This window comes from Syngnathus acus, chromosome 1 (assembly GCF_901709675.1).
Source record: "Syngnathus acus chromosome 1, fSynAcu1.2, whole genome shotgun sequence".
Taxonomy (NCBI): Eukaryota; Metazoa; Chordata; class Actinopteri; order Syngnathiformes; family Syngnathidae; genus Syngnathus; species Syngnathus acus.
Window position 1 is genome coordinate 2009950 of NC_051087.1, and position 24474 is coordinate 2034423.

At 43.5% G+C, this 24474-nt stretch overlaps 1 protein-coding gene across 1 annotated transcript in view; it reads left to right on the top strand.

Moving 5' to 3' along the window:
- Positions 1 to 10228: 10228 nt before the first annotated feature.
- The window catches only part of nr3c2 (nuclear receptor subfamily 3, group C, member 2), a 36319-nt gene continuing 22073 nt past the window's right edge, over positions 10229 to 24474 (top strand). Inside the window, exons 1-2 of the mRNA XM_037256661.1 lie at positions 10229 to 10534; positions 11530 to 13218. Coding sequence (XP_037112556.1) covers positions 11549 to 13218 — 1670 coding nt within the window. The 5' untranslated portion in view covers positions 10229 to 10534; positions 11530 to 11548. The remainder of the gene's footprint in view (positions 10535 to 11529; positions 13219 to 24474) is intronic.

Below are 24474 nucleotides of genomic sequence, written 5' to 3' on the forward strand. Positions count from 1 at the left end.
GAATCGCACACTTGGTAGTGGACTGAACATGTAACAATTTACATGAGTATTTATGTACTGTGTTGAGGAATGCTACAAAAGGATTAAAAAAAAAAATGACGCCAAGGACCGCTCTGCAAAATACAAATGAGAATGTTAAGGAAAATGGTCAAAAGTAACTTTACTTAAGGATATGCTAGTTTAGATAGTAGATACAAATGAGAATAACAAATCATTAGCAGACGCTACCTCGCTCGCATACAAATTCAATGTTTTAGGCGAGATCTGCCTCCAAAAACCTCTCCGGGCTCGAGTCGGCGGTGTGGTTTTCGTCTCCTCATCGCGCTCGATGCCATCTGTTGCTCATTTTTCCATTTGGTTCCCGTTTCACGTTGGCCCGGGCGAAGCCTCGCATCTTGTGAAGCTTTCGGCATGCAAGAATTTGTTCATTTGATTCCTTCTAAATGAGGGTTTTGTCACGAGAGCGACGTTGTGAAGCCAATGCATTTGAAATAAGATAGAGTCATGGTGAATGAAATTGAATAGAATGTAATGTCGGTAGCACAGTTTAAATATCAAGCCTTGTTCATGTTGCTGTACAATTGCTTCTGTGGACAGTTTTGCAATTTATAGATGACTAAAATTCACCTTCAATCTAATTATATTCCATTTCAAACAAATTTTGATTCATTAATGAATCAAGGAGCTAAATGCTAACACACCTCCATTTTAAAATTTCCAAATATTTTGTAGTGTGAGATGCACAGAAACAATCTTGTTAGCGCTAAGGCTAATGCTAAGAGCATAAAAGTCATTAGTGACGGCTAATATTTCAAACAACAAGATTAGCTTTGGCATAAAAAGTGTCCACCAACAGTCTCGACAAGGGTCACCAGGGCAACGACAGATTCCAATGCATCTTTTAGCATCACGACTTTAAAAGTTACCATTTTAGCCGCCATCTTGTCTGCAAAACGAAACAGCAAGCTGTCGAGCCAAGTTTGTGCAGAATGTGTGCGGAGCTTGTAGAAGTAAATATTAATAGAGAGCGGAGAGCAGCGGCTTGAATATTTCAAATCGGAGCGGCTCCGGCTGCATTCCTCGCTGTGATGCATTAACGCTACGACGCAGGCTCCCGCAAGGCGACGGCCGCGCTAGCGTCACAGAGTGAAGTACTTTTTCGCCTTCTGACCCTCTGCACTTGAGTTTAATGCTGAAGAAGCATTGAGGGAGCTTCGTAATATTATGGCCTTTTCATTGGCTGACACAATTGTCATCAGTGCTTTGAGTTTTTGATTCAAACAAGAGTATTCTGTGAGGAAACACGATAGATCCACGATAGAAACCCAACCCAACATGTCCAATTACATTTGACTCCTCAAATCACTTTAATTTGTCTTCAGGCACTTTTCCCATAACAACCTTCGGAACAAATTCCCGCGCCGCCGTTCCAAGAAGTGCGTCTTAGCCTGGCGTGATTTGAATAATTCAAGTAATAGAGTGTGTGAAGTGAGCGACGAGCAGCCTGCTGCAGTGTGGAGGTGATTGTACAAACTAAGTGCTGGATGGATTCTATGGCCCGATTGGGCCTGTCTGCACAGTGGTGGCGTCATGACACACGACTTAGTCCTGGCTAAGGCCTAGAATCCTTCCTTATCAATCAAGTTGTGTCGTTTAAACTCCAAAAGTCTTAGCTAGCTGTAGTGCTCATGCAGCTCAGTGCTGCCAATTGTGGCACAATGCGGTACTACACCACAAATGCATAATTCTTCATTCTGAGTTGCCTGCTGACAAGACATGAAGTCGGACTGGTGATTTAACGCCGCGAATCCAATCCCGACCGGGATGACCCGAGACGCGCAAATTAACAATGGCCGGCGGCCGACTCACTTCTCCTCCTCCTCCGGTCGCTCCAATTGGGTCTTTTGGATCCGAGTCAACGCAGTCATCTGGCTTTGATGTAAAGCAGGTTGACTGGTAATTATGCAGATTGCCCTCCATTACGCAGAAAGATGGTTTTAATGTCTTCGCCGGCCATAAAGTGTCACATGCATCATAGGCCCGGATGCATATTGTGCTTTACGGTGTCGTCATGTTTTTTCCGACATAATTACATTTTTAGAGTTGGATTTTTACCCAAACCCTGTGAAGATTTACTCTCCCAACATTTACAGGATGTAAGTGCTGTAAAATAACACACAATTAGATCAAACCGTTAAAAGTAACAGTTCGGAATTATTTTCAGGGCCTCCCGTTATTCCAGGAGCTTTTTACACTTGATAAATATTTCATTGCGACTTAGAAGACAAATTCCCAAACCTCCAGCGACTTTCAGGAAGTTCTCACTCTTGCAGAACTTTGTAATTACAAAAGTTTTGAAGAATGAAGCTAACAGATAACAGCTAATCTAATGGGAGGCTAGCCATACACGTGTTACTCCCTTTTTTTTTTTTTAAAACTGGCATTGGTTGTGCAGCTGTAAATGTCTCATTAACCTAGGTGCCATTCATTAACGTTCCATTATTCATCTGCTTTGGACTCGCCACATTTCCTCTACGGTGACAATTTCACGGCCGGCACGGGAACATTAATTACTTCTTTATTTGTTACTAATTAGGGGGGCTAAATTTAGCAGCAAGAGACGTTGCATGTAATTATCGGAGATACTGCATTGACAGTATTGAAGTGAAATGAGGCACAAAAAATAAATGCATAAAAAGTCATCTTATTTATTTATTTATTTGGGTATTTATTTGGGTATTATTTGGGTATTTATTTAGGTATTGATCTATTTAGTATCTATCAATTTATTTATTTGGTATTTATCCATTTATTTATTTATTTGAATGACTATTCTGTAACCGGGATCCTTAATTTGACCGCCCCGAAAATAATAATAATCTTTTAACAACTGGGCTGTAACGAACGTTAGCAAAGTCCTCGTGAAAACTTGCCACCGCATCTGCGGTTGTTCATCTTTTGTGATTTGTTCCAACTTTTCCCAAAGTGACATTTAAAGATAAAGAAGAAATTAGCCGTCACGTCACTGAAACTAGCGCAGTCAACTTTCTGCGCTCAACCGGTGCAAAGCGTTCAATGGCATCTTTTCATCTGTGACGAGCACCCCTGAACTCTATCGCCGCCCGTCCCGCCACCGTCGTGGGCTGCTGCTAGATAAATATTAGCTTCCCTGGCGCGGGAGCCCGCCGGCTCCTTGATGAAAGCCATTCGTCACCGCGGCCGGATGACCTGTCTGCTCTGACCAGCGCGGGCCGAGCAGCCGAGTGTGAAGGGGATGTCTCGGCGCGGCCGGCAAATCATGATTTAATGCCTTTAATTTACACTGTCTGCGGGCCTTATCAAAAGGTTAGCGCGGGCAGCAGCAGCAAGAGCGGCGGCGGCAGCGCTTTGCTAAACTCAGCTATGAATTTTGGGAGAGCTTTGGAAATGGCTTTAATCGCTCATATAAGTTCCCGGGTATTGCTTAGTGCTGCTTTATTTCCCCCCCCAAAGCAAAGTGGACTCTTTTGTCATTACGTCCCGAGAGAAATGGTTTAATGTTTGTTAAATGGTGAGAAATCATAATCCTGCTTTAAACAGCAGTCGGCTGCGCTGAGAGAAAAGGGGGTGAACAATTCCGCACGTCCCACTTTTATTCGTCCTACACGAAACATTTGTCCTTTTTTACACATTTTGTTCCGAGGACAACGAATCAATTGCAACTGGACTGTTCTGGTGGTTTGGATTGGGCCAATGCGCTTTACCGCCACCTGCAGCACTGGAGTAGAACAGCATCAAACTGACAGCCGGAATGAAATAGAGCTGATGAAACGCGACCTCGGTGGCAGAACAAATGACAAGCGTCGGGCGTCGGGGGCGATTTACGACTTTCGGCGTCATGTCATCGGAGGACGTCTGCGATCGGCTTTACCGTAAACGTCCTCCTACACAGGCTCATGAGGAAGATTGGATGTGCCACTGTAAATCTACACCCTTAAAAGTGTCTGTGCTGCATGAAAATAAATATGCTAACGGTTCCTGTGCACTTCTGAATCAGACAGGACTTAAAAGCAACAATATTGTATGGTTTGACTCCAGGTCATGGTGACCGTAACCAGTTCAATTAAGACAAAGTTGTCTCTATTCTTGCTATACCGCAACTCGGAACACAATCAATTGGCCCGAAGCACCAAGATAGAGACTGGTGAGCTGGAATCACTTTCATACAGTGGAAACAAAAAGAAAGACAAAAATGAAAACAAACCAACCAAAGTGTAGCACTTGCCCAGCGTCCAAAACATCAAACATTCTCAGGCAGTGAAAGTTCTTTACTTGGTGCGCACAACATCAAATTATCTGCGGGGCACGGTTTTAGAAATCTGGTAAACATTTTCCACAAATCATTCACGGGGCCAAAGAAGTCTCCAGAATTTCCATTCGGCCAGCCAGAGAAGTTTAAACCACACCTAACCATTCACACAAACAAGAAACCCAACTGGAATGAAAAAAGGCAAAATTAACCTTGATTGCGCGTATTTAGCTAGCGTTTAGCTTAGCATAAAGTAGGTTAGCTGAGTGTTTAGGGTTAGGGCACAAGCTGGTTGTTGTTCTTGTTTCTTTTAGCATCCAGAGTGTAAAAACAGCAAGTTCTGATATGTGTCTGCGGGTTGCCAGGAAACCTTGTGGATCAATACGACTCCAGGGGCCGGCTAGCAGTTACACACGTTTTCCATCAAGATTACGTAGCAGACGAGACGGTCAATAACAGTAGAGACGTTTTGAAAACAAACAAGCACTGTACATGATTAGGATGTCTTCATTTTGTTTTAGGAGGTAGTCATTTTTTTTAAAAGCACAATTTAGTTTTTAATTACAACAAATGTTCCCAGTGCTCCTTGTGCATAAAATTATATTATTAAACATATTATAGAGTATAGATTATATATATTATACGAGTGTACAAAACAAATCAAATGATTTATTAATTTTCAAGTCATCACAGGCCATTTATTGCATTGTATTGATTTTAGCCTCTTTTTTGAAGCTAGACAATTTGGTTGATTCTGAAAAATTCATTGTTACTTTTGTGTGAATGGATTGAGGCCAAATGGTGGGCACTGCTTTGCTGCTACTAGCAGGGATGGTGTTGATTTAATCTTAATAAATTGGCAATCTAAAGCCCACCCGAATATATTTACTTTGGATATCTTTCTCAACTAAATTTGCCTTCATTGTTTTTTTGCTGCCAACTTCTTTAAGACACTTAATGCTTTACAAATACTTATTATGCTTTCAGTTCTTAACTCAAAAGTGGGATTTATCTCTTATATTATTTCTACTGTTTAAGTGGTACTACATGAAGGAATGAATGTCAGAAATTTTGCACCTTGATCAATGAAGCAAATGTCACGTAGCGTGGGATGATATTTAAATAAAGTGCGCTATAGGAAAGTAAACACTCGTGTTGACTCCATCTGACTAATTAAGACACAAATACTCTTTTACTTGTTCTACTACAAAGGCCATATTGTGCTATTTGCTTGCTGGTGTTATTTTTTTTTCCCACTTAGTTTTAATCTCCAACCCTTACGACGTGTCGTGCCGCCAGCATCCGAACGCGAAGATAATGAGTAGCGTAAAGAAAGAAAAAGTTGTTTTGCAAGAGCGGCCGACTTCCTCCTCCTCCTCCAGCCTTGTGGGCTACAGCAGAACTGGTGTAAAGATGGCGGGGGAGGGAGAGGGGGGAGCATGCTGATGGCCATCGATCCAAACAGAAGGTGCTGTCTGGCACTCCGGGCCATTCACACACACACTTAGACACACACTGCTGGCGTTCAGCGTGCACTTCCATCGACAACTTTGCCAGTTTGTAAATTATATGAATGTGTTGTTGGAGGCCGTTCACACGCGGGTTTTTCTGTTTTTCAGCATTTGCTTGACGACCCGTCGCATTTACTATTTTCCAGGCCTTTCCGGCAAAAACGAAAAGTACAAAAAAAGAAGATAAACACAAGCATGCCAAGGGGCCCAATTGCGACAATGCTGGTGATATTAACCTAGCATTAGCATATTAGCTACGTGGCATGACTTTTTTTAACTAACGCCAAACGTTTTTCACAGGGAAGTTTTAGTTTTCGGAATTTTGTCCTGTCAAGTATCGGCCTAAAAAAAAATCAATCAGTCAAAGCCTTAGACGGAATATTGAGCAAATATGTCTTCTTGGTGAGTGTCATATTTGAAGATGACGGACAGCTAAAAGGAGTATTTTCATATTTTTAGTCCCATCTTCCTCGCCTGCTCTCCCCATTTCGACAAAAAACACTCCCTAGTGTTCCCGACCTGCTAAAAGTTTTCTGTACCCTTTCCTCCTTGGTGTAAAAAAAAGGATGGCGGTGGCGGCGGCGAAGAAAATGGTCATCAAAGCCAGACAAATTGACACCTTTTTGCCGAAGTGTCGCCAGTCCTCGCAATTTCGCACACTTTTCCCTCGACGGCGACGCTGCGACGGCGGCCAAACCTCGCCGCTTTCCAGATGGACGCTCGGCATCTGAATAATGAGTCACTAAGTGGGGAGGAAAGAAAGTTGCATGGGAATGTCTACGCGGCGTTTGCAAAGCGAGCAATTTTGCATCTCACCTGCGCTTACGTTTCACTGACTTTACACTCTGCGATTTATGTTGCCGCTTCGAGTTATACTGAATCACTAGCAAGGATGCTGATTTGACATTTTGAACTGAAGAAGTTTGTGTCTTAATAAAAACTCCCCGATATTCAGTCAAAAAATAAAATTGTGGCACATCTGATTGAAATAGTTTGCTTTTGGGGAGGTTGTGTTTTATGCAAATGCAGTGCACATTTTGGTTGCCATGACGACCAGTGGTGGAACAACTTTTCCAACTGAAAGAAACTAGCAACAAATAAGGCAATTTTCACTCCTCCGATTCCAGACTGCAAATAAATGACAACAGCAGCTCGCCCCCCCCCCTCAAAAATAAATAAATCAAGTTTGGCATATTTCATGTGCAAAAACTAACTGTAGCAAGTGCTGCTGTTTTTTTTTTGTGGGGTGCAAGCGAGTTTTGTGCCCACCCAAATATTGTGAAGGAACAGATGCTGCTGGAAAATTCAGTTGCGGGTGAAAAAAAAAAATGCATGCACTGACTTTTTTTGTACGCTTTCCTACTTAAACTCTCTCACCAAATGTGATTATAAGGAAAAAAAAATCCCAGAAAGCTGCAATTGATCTCTCCCACAAGCTTGTTTGCAACACTCCACACACACGCCACACACACGACGCACACAAAACAAGTTGCGGCGTCCTCCTCAAACAAGAAGTGTGCGCTACAACATGACAGCACTGGCGGGCCACTCTCGTTGGCCTAGATTCCCTGAAATCCGCTCTGGAAGTGCTCTCGTCCTCAGCTGCCACCACGGGCGAATGAGACGGGCAAGCGAGCTAGGCCATCTGTCTGCGGCGCGCATCAAATCCCAATCTGCGTTAATTTGACTGATACGAGGGCCATTGTTTGTTTTCGGCGGATTAATAAATGCTCTTGCGCTTAAATCGCTGGCTTTCAAGTTTGAAAGTTATTTTTTCGCAGCTTGCCAGGTGCGCTGCGGGTCAGTGCTGAAAATTAGATGTATCTAAGCCGGGGAAATCAAGCTTTTATATAACGGGAAGACAATCGAGACTTTGCCTTTGAGGGGATTTGTGGATCCGCTAAACGTGGAGCTCGTTCAAAAACACGATCGACTATTCAGGAAGTTGTCCAATAATCATGGTTTAATCCGCATGTTCGATTGTTTTTTTTCTTTCAACAGCAACCTACTTGATAACAGAAGATTGTCTAATTAATTTGTATATACAATGTTCTTCCTCCTGGTCACTTGTTGCCAGGCAGAATTTAAAGGGTACAATTGTCGTAGAATAAAGCTATCAGCATTTTTACTCCGCAAGAGCTAATCTTGAGCTTGTGAGCGGAAAGTCCAAACTCTTGTTGGTTTTCATGAACCATATCTCCCTTGTCCCTTCATCCACATGAACGCGCGCGCGCGCACACACGGACACATGGTGTGTTATGCAATGGGTGATGCCTAATTACCACTGACATCGCAGAGCCTGTTCACTTGTGAAATTAATCATGACACAGGCGTCACATTTCAGGTCCCCCCCCCCTCCCCCTTGGGTGTTCAGCAGCCGACGAAACTAAGAAGTGCACAAAAATAAAGCTTAATATCGGACACAAGGTGGCGCACATGAGAAAGCGGAGGGGGGGGGGGGGATTGTTTGATAATTAGCAGGACAGGACGTTGTTTGTTATCTGTTTGGACTCCAGGGAGCCGGATGGGAAATAATGAACTATTTCATGTGTAACGAGGCTTTAACGTCTGTAGAAAGTGTCTTGTGGGTCTTCCGGTCTATTTATATACCCGGCCGGCGCTGTACTGGAAAGCGCTCGCAGTCAACCCAGCTGCACGAGTAATGTTGGTTCACGATTACAAATAGATGAGATGAAACCACGGCGACAAAGTGCGGCTGAGTGTGGCATAATTGATGTGACAAATGTAACTTGGTCAGGAGGGATGCCCGTAATGAAATTGCTGACTATATTGTCTTTTGGGGGTGGTGGACTAAGATTAATAAAAAAGAACTCGGATGTAACCCCAAAACCCACATAATAGCATCTCCTGAAGAGAATTGGAAAAAAAAAAGAAAATGGCCTGCGGTCCAGTTGTGGGCCGCACACCAGTGGTTGGAAACCTACACCTTAGCAAATTTCTCTTAAACTACTTGCTACCAAATTAGTACCCTAGATGTGCTTATTTGTGAAAGTTGGGACTCCAAATTGCCCCATAGATTTAAAAATGTTGTACATTTTGGATAATAAAGTTAGCATTCGCTCAAATTATCATGTTAATTCCCGATCAGAAATCTACATGGCATGTCTGTATCTCTAATTTGTATTTGGCAACATTCATACTTTTTAAAATTTTCAGCACGTTAGCATCTAAATGTGCGCCACAGAAATCATGTTTACAAGCCAAAATATCAATTTCTAATCGACTTGACACAGTTATGTCGAACGTTATTATTTAGTGATAATTCCCCGCATGTTAATGGTCTGATCCAGAGTCTGGCGGCAAGCTATAAAGCCAGTGTTCCCACTGAATATGTATGTATGTATGTCTCCGGCGGGGTAAACATGTTATTCCATTTAGCAGCCTGTAACCCGTGTGGTGGGCGGGGTGGGTGTACAAACCCCAGGTGGCGCGTTGCGTAGCATGGCGGAAGCGAGTCGACACATTTCATCGAGCGTTTCGACGTCCTCGAACGGGGCATCTTAAGGTGACTGTGTCAACGCAAAACTCAGTTTTATACTTGCTTGCATCTGTTTACGGCTGATTGATTTGGATTTTGGGGCAGTGCCCCACCAGGTTCAAAAACAGGCCTGCAAAAATACAGCAAGTATTTGACCAGCCCTAAAGAGGACACAAAAGGAATGAATGGACTTCTCCATTCATGAAAAAAAGATTAGCAATTAAGTTCCGGTTAGTGCAAGTGTACTTTAACGTACATGGCAAATCCTCCATTCTGCTCCTCGGTCCTCGTCACGTTGCAAATTCATGACTGCCTCCTGCAGACATCTTGCAATGTAGGGTCGATGAGGGAGGGCGCTTGTCTGAGAGTTAACACGCTCCAGTTCACCTGTGCCCCCCCCCCCCCCCTCTCTCTCTCCCATGAGGCCTCCCAGCAGCTGAGCTCTCAGACAAAAAGTGGAACCACTCATCCTGAATGAAGCATCGTTATCTTGTTTGACGCTTTTTCTTTGCCTAAAATGCATATTATTAGTATTATATTTCTAAATCAGGTAAGGGAATAATCTGTACTGTCGGGTTTGGGAGAAGTTGCAAAAGCAATAGCGCGCCACCTGGTGGAGGCTCGTGCAGCACATGGCTCGCCGAAGGAGTTTCCACAAAGTAAGGGCAAGGTTACGTGACGCACTCGCGACGATAAGAAATAAAGCCAAAGTGACTAGCGCCAATGATAACCTCAATACTGCCTGACGACCGAAACACCTACGGTGCGCACGCGCAACCGATTTTGATCACGCTTCCTTTCATTATTAGATGGAGACGGACAATCCAGCAATTGGCTTGGGACACCATGTGAGACGTTTGCACCCCCACCCTCCGTTTCTCAGCTCTCTCTCGCTCTCTCTCTCTCTCTCTCTCTCCCTCCCTCCCAGCCCGCACCTCTCCTCCTCCTCCTCCTCCTTCCACTTCCACTCCAGCGAGCGAGCGAGGAGAGCAGTACGCGGAGCGGTATACTGTCCTACCCCGCTTGCGCTTTTGCTGCAAAGCTCGCTGAGGATTTTCCCCCCTCCAATTATTATTAAGGCAAGGCGAGCTGTGCAGAACGAAAAACTGGCGCAACTATGCACCGCGCTCTCCGTCGTGACTCCTTTTTATGATCATTTAGTTTTTCTATTTGCTTTTCTTGACGCTCTTCTGGATGCAAACACCTGACAAGCACCCACCGAATGTCGTCTTTAAGGTGAGCAAAACAGCCCAAAAATAAGAAGGCAATATTTTTTAACGATTAGTACATGCGTGGAGCAGCTTCAAAGGTGTTTAATAACTTTCTTAACGACGCCCGGCATTTTATAAAAAACAAAAAAACACCAGTGTGCTGCAAGTTTAATGTCTTATTGCTATTTATTTATTTTCATGCACCCGCGCCTGTTTGCCAGCTCGTCCAACTCAACCGTTCACAATGACGGATGTGTAATAAAAAATGGCATTTATAGTATTTATGCAAAAACACGCAGCTCGAATTTATTTTTGAAAAGGGGGTGTGTACTCGTCGTGCACGTGCCGCGAAGGCTTTTAACCTAAAACTATAAAATCACACGTTTGACCGTTATTTTGAGCTGTTTCTACACGTAACGCGCGGGTATGTCTTGCTTTCGGAACCAAAACAAAGCGTTCCAACTTTGTGTCGCAGCACTGTTGTGGCCGCCGAGGCTTGCAACTTTTTGATGGACAGGCACTGCGAGCCAATCAACGCGAGACCTTTCAGTGCGCTCGTCCAATAGGAGCGCGGCCTGGGGCTGGCTTTTTACTGTAGCCCAGGAGACGTCACGTCGACTCGTTAACTCTTGCGAGGCACCTACCACCTGTCAAGCTGTTTATTAGTCTACAAAGTACAGAAATCAAACAAATATTTGCATTAATATACATTTGAAAAAGTCAAGGATGACTGGAGACGTGCCTTTGTAGCATGACAATTCATCACCAATGATTGATTGCGTCTTTGAATGGAGAGTGCAATACTGCTGTGACCTCCGGAGGCGCAGTTGAATAAGTTTCTTTGACCGATAAGTGCAAACAGGAGAACGTTCATGAACGATTCCATCCGACAATATGAAAAAAAAATTGTAATGATGAATTTATCTCATGATTTCTTCAAAAAGCATTCCTGTATTCACGTAGTATCGAAACATTAAGTAAGTTTTGACATTCTCGAATTTTTGTTTTGTTTTTTGCAAGGTGACTCCATGAGACAGCGATGGAGACCAAACGATACCAAAGTCTCTTTGAGGGAAGCGACGCGGAGAACAGGTGGTCTCAGATCCCCGCTACCATGGAGTTCTGCTGTGCCCCTGAAGACTCCAGCCTGGGCGGAGGCGATGTTCTGATGGACATCGCCAACGTCGCCGACCCCAAAGAGGGTGGCGGCAAGAAGCCGGAGCAGCCGTTGCTTCGTCCCGGGCCGAACCAGCACTCGGGCCTACCGCACATCGGCAACAGCTCCCTCCACGGCCCTAAGACGGAAATGGACTCCAAGGAGCTTTCCAAAACCGTGGCAGAGTCCATGGGGCTTTACATGAACGCTGCCAGGGAGGCGGACTTTGCCTTTGGCCAGCACGGGGGCTCGGCCAGCCCTGGGAAAATGCCGTACCCGGTATGCGGGCGGACTCTTGAGGAAAGCCAGTGCATCACCGCCAAGAGCCCCAAGCTGAAAGGGTTTGCGTTCTCGCAGTCGACCGGTGGGGACGGCACCGCCGGCGCCCCGGTGAGCTCCGCTTCCTTGCTGGCCTCATCGCTGTCCGGCAGTCCCCAAACTCCCAGCCCGGGGGGCGGCAACAACATGGTGTCATCCACCACCACCAGCCCCCCGGTGGGCTTCGGCCCAGCCTGCTCCCCCGTAAGCCACCCGGCCCTAGCCGGAGTCAGGCGGCGGAATTTGTCGGCGTGCAGCCCCGTGGAGTCCAGCACGGTATGCTCGCCGCCCCTCATGAGGTCCCCCATGTCCAGCCCGCGGAGTATGACTAGCGTGAGGTCCCCGCCATCCTGCAGCGTCAGGTCATCCGTCTCCAGCCCCAACGCGGTCCGGCCCCCCGCCTGCAGTCCGGCCATGGCCATAGGAAGCCCGCAGAACCCTTCTTCGGGAGGCTTCCTGGCGTCTAGTCCTACCGGTGAATTGGGTTTGGCGCGTGGCGACACCCGTAGCCCCGAAAGGGCGGGTCTGACCGACGAGCCGGATTTCAAGCCCTTTGAGTTCCCCAAGGTGGAGATGGTGGACGGCGAGGTGTTCAATGTGGGTTTGGACCAGATGGGCATGGTGAAGTTCATCAAGAACGAACCAGGGACTGATTTTCGGAGCATGTGCTCGGGGGGCTCCAAATGCAACACCTCCGGTGTGCCGTTTATCACGCAAATCAAAAACGAACCTGACAGAAACGCCGGGTGCATGAACCCGCAGTCCTACGGCCGACAGTCGCCGCCGCTCGGCCTCTTCCCCGCGGCCGAGACCACCTACTTGTCCCTGCGGAATAACATTGACGAATACAGCCTCTCCGGAATCTTAGGACCCCCGGTGTCTCTCAACGGGAACTACGACCCCGACGTGTTCGCCAACGACGTACTGTCCAAAGGGGTCAAGCAAGAGTCCAACGAGAGCGACTACTACCATGAGAGCAACGGCGTGCCCACCTCGGCCATTGTTGGAGTTAATTCCAGCGGACACTCATTCCATTACCAGATCGGCACGCAGGGAACAATGTCGTTCGGGCGGCACGACGCCCGGGACCAGTCCAACCCTTTGTTGAATCTCATTTCGCCCGTGGCGGCGTTAATGGAGTCGTGGAAGTCGCGGCCGGGCATGCCGCAGGGCTCGCTGTCAGCCCGGGGCGACGGATACCCGGGTCAGAACTGCATCGGTGACGGCATGGCGAGGTAAGCGATGGATTGAAGCTTTTGGTTGAACTTACTGGGGAACAATTTTTGGGTGGTCGTGCTCTTGCATGATGATTCTCATGCATAATATTATCGTGTAAAAGTTTTTCAGACATTTTCCAATCAAGAATTTGGACTGTTTTTGTCATATTTTGACTTAATTCACATAAAATTACTTTTTCACATGTTGAAAACTTTTTGTTCAGATAAAAAAATTAAATTACAACTTTATTCTCATGACATTCATTTTTTTGTATTTTGACTACGAGAAATTTGACTTTGATACAAACTAATTATATAACTTTATTCTTACAAAATGATGACTTTCTTTCCTCATATTCATTTTATTCACATAAAAGTCTAAATTTATTCTCACGACAGCCGTTAGTTGAGTGCATTCTGATACTTGTTTTTTTCCCCATTACTTTTGCTATGCATTAAGTTCCCTGGCCTTATATGGAGAATCATTGGACTGTATTTGCAGCAAGCAGGGCGCTTTGTTGTAGTCATGTGGGGTCATTACACCAGGCAGGCTAAAAATGAAATGAAAGCAATGACGCGCACTTGACTGTACTGTGTGTTGTTCTACTGTATGGCAGCGTTAGCACAGCGGCGCTCACTGGAAGCAAAAATGCGGTTTAATGGGCCAGCGTGTCAGCAGCGTCATGAATTATGAATGATTGATGACGAGCTTTTATTGCCAGACTGACGAAATAAACAATTACGAGTGCTCGGGGGTTGGAGTGTATTGTGGAACTGGGCAAACAGGCCAAAGGAAACCACTCTAAACAACTCAATAGCAACAAGCGCTACGGCAAAGCTGTGTTTCCAACATTTTGATGAATTTGATTTTTTGGGGAATACTTGGACTTATAGGTTTGGTTCACTAAAGTGTCACCGATGAACACGAAATTGGGCTGGCATGTCTGCCGTTACGGGGATTCACCAAAAAGTCTGGAGCTTGAAACTGAACAGGAAGGCGGCCATTTTGATTTGAAGCATTTGGTGAATTCTTTGACCAACTCCTTCTTTGGAACTCACCAAAATGAAGCATCATCGGAAAAAAAGTTAGAAACTTTTGAACCCTGACCCCAGTTTCGCTGATAATATAAAATTGGGCGGACATATTTATCAAAATCTTTCCGGTTGCCATGGTCAAAATTGAAACGGAAGTTAGCCATTTTGGTTTGAAGTAGCAATTTTAGGCGCAAATTCCAAGGTTCGTACTTTGGCTCGTATCCACGCTGACAGGATCACTGCCACATTAAGTCCTAATGACATCCAGCTTAGCCTTGCGGGCAGACACGACGTCAGTAAACGAGTTGGCCTACATGGTCCGAGCAGACAGACAGAGAAATTTTCGCTACTGTATTCAAGGCCTTATATTTCCTAGGAATGAAAAAAAAAAAAAAATTACATAACCATTCAACATCCCTACAAACTTTGATCCGCAGAGAGCTTTGGATAACAGCAAAAATCCCCTGGCTCCCCTTGTTCCTCTCTTTCACTATTGGTTTCCGCTCAAAGTGGTTTTAATTAAAGATGGCTTTTCATCTGAGCATTCTTTGCGTTTTAACTCGCCATCCCCAGGAGAGGAGGATCTTTCTCTTGTTTGACGCTAATATCACACGCTGTAAAATCAAGTTTACATGACTTGAATGGCGCGTATTTCAAAGACGCCCACTTTGTATTAAGATGGAAGTATCGATGTCGCCGACAAGCAAGGCGAACGACTCGCACTGGACGCCGTCCAACCCTCAATGTTCTACGAAGCGGCCGAAAAGGCGTACTCCAGAGAGCGTCTTAATGAGCCTTTAATTGTATGTTCCTCCGCTAAATCAATGGATGCAAATGATTTGATGAATCCAGACACAGCTGGATACTAAATTGCCAATTAAAGCTTGCGCGTGCACAAGCGGACTCCCGATGCATTGTGGCCTCCTGCCCGTTGTTTTTAATGGCGTAATATTTCTGTAGTGCTTGTTATTTGCAACTAGTTTATCCTCACCGGGTTATGTTTATGACAATTGTAATAGAATTAAGTTTTCTTTTTATTTATTTTGTTTTTAATTGTCGTTTTTTTTCTTCATTAAAGTAAAATGAAAGTCAATTAAATTGCTTTCTATTCATGTGCAAGGCGGTATAACGAAACATAGCAAATCGTAGAGTCGTATGGTACAGACACTTAAGGTTTGGCCGAAATATATTTTGAAATACTGAGAAAGTGAGGTTTTGAATTATTTTCATTATATATTAGAATAACACTTTGGTGGGCTTAGGACAGAGCCTTGAGGAACACCTAATACTTTGGTGGGCTAAAGACAGAGCCTTGAGGAACACCGGACGTGATAAATCCAATCACATGAATTAAAATGATGGACGAAAGGCCTAATTTTTTTTTTGCCATTCATCTGTTGCACGCCGGGTTCCAATTTATTCTGGCGTTCCCCAAGGCTTTTGCGCAAGTCGCTACCATTCATAAGAGTGACATTGGTAGACTTTTTCAGTATCTTTTCCCCGAGTTAGCAAAAATATTCTGAAGATGTCTTGTTCTGCGTTGGGGCGAGCGCATGAATAAATCACTCTGGCTGCAAGCAAGAATGAGGTTATTCCCCGCCGACCCACCACGCCTCACCCCGTCCCGCCTCCGGTCTTCCCTCTATGGAAGCGTTCACCTAGAGCTCATGAATAGTTAGCGCACCGGTCCGGTAACGCTCAACGAAAGCCCGACGCTTGTCGCATTGAAGACTCTTTTTGGAATGAAAATATATTTTTTTCTTCCTCGCCGACAGCCGTGACGCATTTCCCACTGGCTAAGCAAACTACTGAACAAATGAATCATTCCCCTTCTGGCAATATTCACCATCGTTCACGTGTTGGGAGACGTACGCCGCCATTGTCATTGATGTCGAAATGCATTAGCCTGTCTTTGTTGTTGCAGAGCTACACAAAAAAAAAAACTTCAAGTCGTTTCATTCATCAGGTAGTAATTGTCATTCATAAGAAAATAGGTATACAGTAAAATAAGTTTTTTTTTACGAGGTCACCCAATTGCAGCTTGTAACACAAGATTTAAATTTTTTTTTTTGGAGTGAGTGCTACTATAGCTGCCACCATTGTGCACATACTGAAAGCTAAAAGAAGAAGTCACGTTAACATTCACACAACGCAGGCCGGACCCCAATAAAAGTGTGACGCTGTTGGCTGGGGTGTGCTCGGAAGGGGCCGGGGGAAGGGGCCGTTCCCTAAAAATACGGCCCAGTGACAAGAGGACCGGCTTTTCATGCCAGTTCGGAGCCAGAGTTGCACTTTTAACCCCATCGGCCCACTTTGGTGACGTGAAATGCGTTTATTGACTTTCAAGTCACTGGTTTCCTCAAAGGATGAAAATGATTGTTGACAGGCTGGTGCTGCTTTTGCTCTGTTTTGTTGTTTTCAAGTTAGAGACTTTTCCGTTGATGTTTGTTTTTGTTTGAGAAATTCTAAAAACAAGGTTACTTCTACTCAATAATTATAAATAATAATATATTATAAATGTTTTCAGTCATACTAACGAAAACGGATTTCGATTAAAAAAATCAGTTTTTATTTAATATGTGAGTGCATCCATTTTTTTAAATGTATTTATTTGTGTTGAAATCTAAAATAAATAATGTCATATTCTTGTGCGGTGTCGAATATCTTTGGTATGTTTCGACAAAAGAATGGCAGAAACTTTTTACCAAGACTCATTCAAGTGTGGAAAACAATGCCACAAGTGTGCAAAGAACGGTTGATCATTTTTAACCCATTCATTCACAAATTATTCCGATAATTTACTGCCCACGCTTGTGTGACAGCTCATGAAATTACGGTTAATGTTTTTGTGATTGCGCCAGCTTGGCGCCGTTCGGATATTGTTTTAGAGAAAAAAAGTCCATCATTCAATCTGCTTTTGACATAAAGACAAAGGTCCTGTGTGATTGACCACACCTTCGATCATTGTTTAGCGTTTAATTGTTGACTCGGCGTCGCTCTGTCGCTGTTTTCGCCTTGGGACGTCACTTTGGGTAAAAGCGTTTCACGGAAATGTCACGGCCATTCAAAGTATCATTAGTCCATGATGCCATTCAATTAGCGCCATTAAAATACCTGAATAAGCAGTAGGTGTTCATTTGTGGTGGCAAAAATAAAATAAATGGGATGTAGGTGTGAATTAATAATCCAAGGCGTCCTTAATGGCACCAACCTAGGTTGGCCTTTTGGCGTCTTTGATTATGTGCGTCTTTAACGTTTTTTTTTTAACGGGCTAAGCTAGTAAGCTAGCTAATGTTAGCATCAATTATTGGAAAAAATGAAGAATGATTTGGCGGTTCAATAATACAAAGTAACACAGATCTTTGGAGAAGGAATTACAAAAAGGAAATTGTGATCTAATACAATATTGTCTTTTTTATTTTACTGGCTTTATTAGTTATTTTATTGGGTTGCTGGTTTTATTAGTTGATTTATTATGTACATCACACCACTTACGGCTGTGGTTTTGTTTAGTTTTTTTGAAGTGCGCTAGACAAAGTTGACTTTAGTCACACAGACAAATGAAGTCATTGTGTTTTTTAACGTTTTCAGTATTTTGTGTCATGTCATGTTGTGACTCGTGGAAATGGAGCACACAACAAACCCAATATTATTGTTTTTAATTTTTTTTAAGGCTTATTGAAATAAAGCGTGATGGTTTCTTACAGAGCAGCGAATTTTTTTTTTTTGGTTTGAGGCAAATCATTGAAAGAAAAATTGCAAAAACTGCACATTACATATCATTTATTTATACGTAGCTAGCGACCTGCTAAATGGTTTTCCGGAGAATGACTTTAAAGGCAGCCGGCATGACACACTGACCCAGCAGGTTTAAAAAAAAAAAAAAGAGGCGTGTGAGGATCAGATGGCAGCTCCAGGTTTTGCTTTACTGACACAGGGGTTAAGCATGAGATCACAAAATGACTCATCGTGCCATTGCAATCTGCAAGAAACCGTTGCAATTAAAGACAAATCAAAAGGTAGTCTGGACTCTCCCCAACACACCCAAGCTTGCAGCAGGCGGCCTTTCTTTGAATCACCAGCCAAAATTGGATTTGATTGAGCTTCAGTGACACCGCCAAACTTTTGAGGGAGTTTTGGAATGTCTTAGTGGGAAACAAGGAATTAGCGAGCTTTAATACCAAGTAGGGGGCAGATAAAAGGCCTATTTTCAAGTTGGGGGGTATTTAAGGGTGCTGTGATACCAGGATCCGATACTTCATCTAGAAGAAATTCAATGAATCAGCAAAGTAATTAGGTTACTTTTTCAAGGTAATTAGCAACACTGCCCATTTCCTGCTTTTTGTTTTCGCCGCTTCACACAAACTTCCAAATGCCTGCTGGCTGCTTCGCTATCGAGGTTTTCGGTCTTGAACGCAGCACAGTCAAAATCTTTTATGACAAACCGAACGCCCTTTGATGAGATTAATTACGGGAGTAATCGTACTCACGCACGCTAATATTACGTATACTCGGCCCATGGGCGTATTTTAGCTAACAAATTAGATGGGGAGGTTTCTGGTCCACCTGTACCACTGATGCCTTGGAGGTGAACTCACGTCATATCAGTTGGCGACAGAAAAGAGATCGTTCAGGATCTCCTGCTGCTTAAAATACTCAGACAAATATTTGCAATGGAGTTCTTATAAACACTAGCTTAGCATATGGCTGAGGCAGACGAGTATGCTAAGCACGTAGCTAGCTGTCTAGAAACGACAAACACCTCGGGTAACGCCTGCAATAGAAATGTCTACCAAACTTTATATTGCTAAATGAAACTGAAATTTTCATAAAGAATAATTCAAATGTAAAATTTTAGCCATGGCTGCAACATGCTAACTTTGATGCTAACTTTGAATCCACTCTTAAATTCCCCCGAGCAGCATTATTTATGAATAATAAACATTTGACGCTTGGGAGAATCTGACGGGAGGGCGAGCAAAGAAATCCTAAATGGGATTTTTCAGCTCGCCAAGCTTTGAAAGGAATGTCTCACTAAAGTTCAATGTTACATAATCCCCCTCGGCCTAAATATTTAATCATGGCATCATCTTGCTTCGCCCGCCTTGCCCTTTTTCTTGTCTCAGGGGAAAAATTAAAGCTCACGTTTGGTGTGATCACAGAGACAAGGAGGCATCAGGCGCTTCAGTTACGAGTCGCCTGCCGAGCGTTGCACCGCAAGCAAATCTTGTGGCTCCAGGGCCCTCCGTCACGGGAGAACCGGTTTTTCAGAGTTGAACTAGATTCTTGCCCAGGTGGATAAGCTTATCGGCGCAATGTTTATGTTGGACGCCGGCCAGAGATGGTGAGCGGCTAAACGTTTCAGGGCCGTCTTTCCAACTTCTGTAGTTCTACAGTTCAAATCTCAATCTGCTGATCTATTGATTTTTTTAGTTACTGTTTCAAAAAGTGAAAAATGGACGGGCCCTTCACACAATGTTTTTTTTTTTTTTTAGGACCATATATATTCTCCCAGAAACTTTCACAATAAATGCTATGACAAATGTATCATTTGATTTGTGCCACTGATATAATATTCATCCATCCATTTTCCGAACCGCTTAGTCCCCACGGGGGTCGCGGGCGTGCTGGAGCCTATCCCAGCCGTCAACGGGCAGTAGGCGGGGGACACCCTGAACCGGTTGCCAGCCAATCGCAGGGCACACAGAGACAAACAACCATTTGCACTCGCACTCACACCTAGGGACAATCTGGAGTCTTCAATCGGCCTACCAAGCATGTTTTTGGGATGTGGGAGGAAACCGGAGTGCCCGGAGAAAACCCACGCGGGCCCGGGGAGAACATGCAAACTCCGCACAGGGAGGGCCGGAGGTGGAATTGAACCCGCACCCTCCTAACTGTGAGGCGGACGTGCTACCCAGTGCCCCACCGAGCCGCCTCTGATATAATATTTAATGTAAATTATTTTTCTGAAAAAAAATCAATTTTAATTCCTCAAGAATATTAATACACTGACATTGAAATGGGGAACTATAAAAAACATCAACTAAATTACATTTTTTTTAAATAAATATTACTCAATGATGCTAACAGTCGCTCTACGTTTAGCTAGCAGCTAGCGAGAGACGGAAATATTGTGTTACTGTAGCATTTTTTTTCTCTTTCATGCTGCAGTGGTCAACAGGTTCACCTTACAGATTTGCATAAAACTACTTGTTGGAGTATGTTGCACGTCATGCGACAGTAATTACACAACCCGCAAGCAGGGCGATGGACATGATAAGTGGTTTGAAAATGATGTGTCTTTTTTTTGACCTTTCACGATTGACTTGAATCAGTAATGACAAGGAGTGAATCACTCCCGGTACTTTATTATAATAGTTTTTCTTTCATGAGCTGTGAGTGAGGTCAAAAGCTAAATTCCTGACTTTGAGAGTCATGATAGACATGGCTAGAAAAGGTCCATGTTGCATGTCAAATCTAGATTTTATTTTAAAATATGCCCGGACAACCACGGCTGCGGCGAACGGTCAAGTATGAATCGAGTCGTTCCTCCAGGGTGGAATAAAATAATAAAAATACACAAATTTATGAATAATGCATCTGTCTGGTACGTGGAGTTTAAATGTGGTAGCCGGTGGACAAAATTGCAGGACATAAAGGTCATAGTGCATTTTAGATTCTTCCAAAAAAGTCACCTGAAAGCCGACCAGCGCCCTTTTATGAGTCGTGAAACCACTTAACGATGTCATGACGGATTTTTGTTGATGTGGTTTGGATCGCTTTTCGTTTGTTCATGTGTTCCTTCTCATGTCGATTATATGGAAAAGTTCGCACGTTTTTTTTTCTGCTTCGAGATTATCAGGTTCAAAACGAGGTCACATTGACAGCGGCGGGTTTTTGTAGCCGCGGTGGTTCGTCAGAGCTAGCAAGCTCTTTTTTCTTTCATTTCATGAGATGATAATTTATTACTGTGGATGTTTTTGTGTTTTACTAAGAGGGGGATTTAGTCTTATCAGGGTCGCTCAGGTAACAATAACACAACAGGATGCGCCTCTATTTAAAAAAGAAAATGCCGGAATGTTTCCGATACTTTTGCCATGATGGAATTTATTGGACATCTGCGATATGGATGAGTGGTTGAGTGATTCCCCTCAGAGGGCTCCCTTTGCTTTGGGTCCCCATGTGGCCAGCACACACACACACACACACACACATACACTCATACTTGTAAACAAACCCAGCTGCGATGTGGGCATGCTGGCATTCCGATGCGGCTTCTCATTTGCCGTCATATCATTTTATGATCTTAATTTACCATCCAGCGATAGGACGTGGTTTGACCTTAGAGGAATGCTACCATTTTTTTTTTTTTTTGGCTTTTGGTTGACAAATGTCAATGTCAACTGTAATTTCTAAGGCTTGATGTTAGCAATTAGCCACATGCTATTAGAGCAGTTCAATCTATTTGCACCTGTTTTATTTTTTCTTAAAATATGGTATTGAAATCTGGAATTAAGATAAAAAGATATGAAGATTTGAATCATAATTCAATTCATTAACTCACTTTTTTTTTTAAATTGCAATATAACAGTTAAATGCGTTTCTACATGTTTGATACTTTTCCAGTAATCACAAAAATTATATAAAACATTGATGTAAATATGACATTTCCTTGTATTTTAAATAAGCATGCAATATAAAAAAATGATTGAATTATGATAATCAAATAGGACAATGCGAACTTGTTCTATGGTTAGCATCACACCTTTCCTGGCAATTATTTTGTTAGCTTCCTTGAATATTTAAAAAAGTATTATCAACATGAAAATGACATTTTGAAAACTCCCCAAACTTCTAACTTCTTTGTTGACTTTCGGGAACAACTTAATGACTGCTCGGCGTTGCGATGTCACAATAACATTTTGAGAACTTGGATGAAGGAGCGTGCCTACAAACACGGGAGGCGTCCAAACGCAAAATGCATGCGGCTTCTTTTTTTAGAAGGCCTGCCTTCTATTTCAAGGCGACGGGGGTCGTGACGCCAGACACCGTGGACACCCAGGAACATTCTGACTTGTCAACAGTTCGTTATGAACGTCTTTGCTGGCGGTTGAGGTGTCCTAAGGAGAATCTGGACAATGTACTGAATGTCTCATCACGGGTCAGGTCATTTGAAGTCCAGTCCACAAAAACCTCTCGCACCTTTTATGATGAAATCTAGGGGATGATGGCCGTTTGTGGATGTTTGAAAAAAAGATTGTAGATTTGTATATTGTAGCATTTTGCAGTGATTGGAAACCAATGAAAATAATGCGTGATAAATAGTTTGGGATCATTTTACATCTCTCAGTTTCTTCCTGACTTACTCTGTTATTAAGCCAGCAGATGATAAGTAAGGGCAGCAAAAGTGGGCTTTGCTTCCCAGATGGAGGTCTCAGATTTGCCGGGGACTTGTGGATCCACACGGGCTTACGTGAGCTTGGTGACATTTTGTAAACAACAGCTGTGTCGATGCCAATGTGCGGGACTTCTTCTCGTTTTACAACGTTCCATTTAAAAGTTGACTTCGGATGATTTATTGATGAAATGCGAGCCTAATTCATCGGCGGGAGGAAAATAATTGACGGCTGAGACGGAAACTAAGTTTATGAGTGTCGCTAAATCTTTTCCACTGATTTGCTATTCATTTCAGAGATTTCGCATTGAAAATTGACATTTACAGAAAATAAAAAACAGGGGCATATTTTAGTGCTGAATGTATCAGTAAATAAACTCATGACCAGAACTGATATTATTATGTTTTTATGAATACTGCTTTGTCATAAATAAAGATGAGGATTCTATGAAACAGCAAAAATGAGTCACTTTATTAAATATGAGAATGAACTTCGGCATGGGTCACTGCCCCCAGTTAGCCTCGATGCAAGCAGGCTATTAAAAATTGTGAATTTAATTTGCTTTTTTCACGATTTCTTGTCGTTCACAGTTTTTCGAGAATACTTTGAAGTAGGCGCGAGAAACAAAAAATCAGCCCCCGAAGCCCGTTAAATTTAGCAACATGAAATTTGTCCATTATGAGTAGACCCACAAAAACAGTCACATGGAGTCATGCCCAAAAACATAATAGACGTTTTGGTTTGAAGCTGCCACTTTTAAGGTCAAATCGGCGACAGTATTTCTAGGAATCCTGGGGACTTTTTTTGCGGTTGCCACTGAATTTGAACCATGTATTCTAGGAAATACATCTACAAACAAACAAGCAACCGCTTGTTTTTGTATTAGCGTAGCTTGATGATCGACAAACCAAATTGGGTTCGCATTGCTGTCTATGTAAGTTATTTTTTAAGCATCCAGGCTTAACTTATCTCCTTCGTGACATACAAAGCTGTATTATTTAAATAAAATGTTCTTGACACAATTACTAGTTTCCTATTAGGAACGCTTCGTCGCCATCTTGTTTCCAAAAGCGCCATAACTCGGTCCAGGAAATGAAAAACGTAAAGTTGTAACGACATGTGGGGTTTGACTGTAATGGCAACGGTCCAATGCTTGACTAAAAACCTGCTATTTAAAGACGGAGTATTTTTCTATAAGTCATGTGGCGAAAAACGATTAGAAAGTGTCGCTTCAGAGATCCCCCGCCTTCATTACGGCTAATTGGATTGAGCGGGGGGCCCACTCATTGGCCCACATTTATGCATTGACACCACGTTTAAGGCGCTTAATGTGAAAGGCAGCGATAGCACCGGAATGACATGTAAGCCTCACAATCCAAAAGGATGTTCGAAGACTTTCAGAGGTGGGGTAGAAGGGAAAAGGGGAGCGGGGGCGGGCGGCTTGGCGCTGACATAATCTCCGTGATGCTAAAACGGAGTGACATGGAGCGCGCGGGACCGACGTAGCATGTCGATCCCCGTGAGACGTTTCTATCGACAGCCTCCCCCCCCTCATGCTAACCTGACAAAAAGTTTGAAGGAATATTGGAGGCAAGCAGGTTCTCTTGGCAAATTGCACTCTGCTGCTTGGAAATATGCACGACTGGCGATGTGTACGCGCTTGACCTAGAAAACGCTGCCTGTGCAGCTGCACTCACAGTGCAAGTCTGATTTTCATAATGGGACTGCATACAGTGTAGTAGTTGTGTGAGCTACTTACTGCGTCATTTGACAAGATTCAGAGATTTAAAGTATTAGATGAGTGATACTTAAAGTTCAGTAAATAAGTGTTATTAAAATC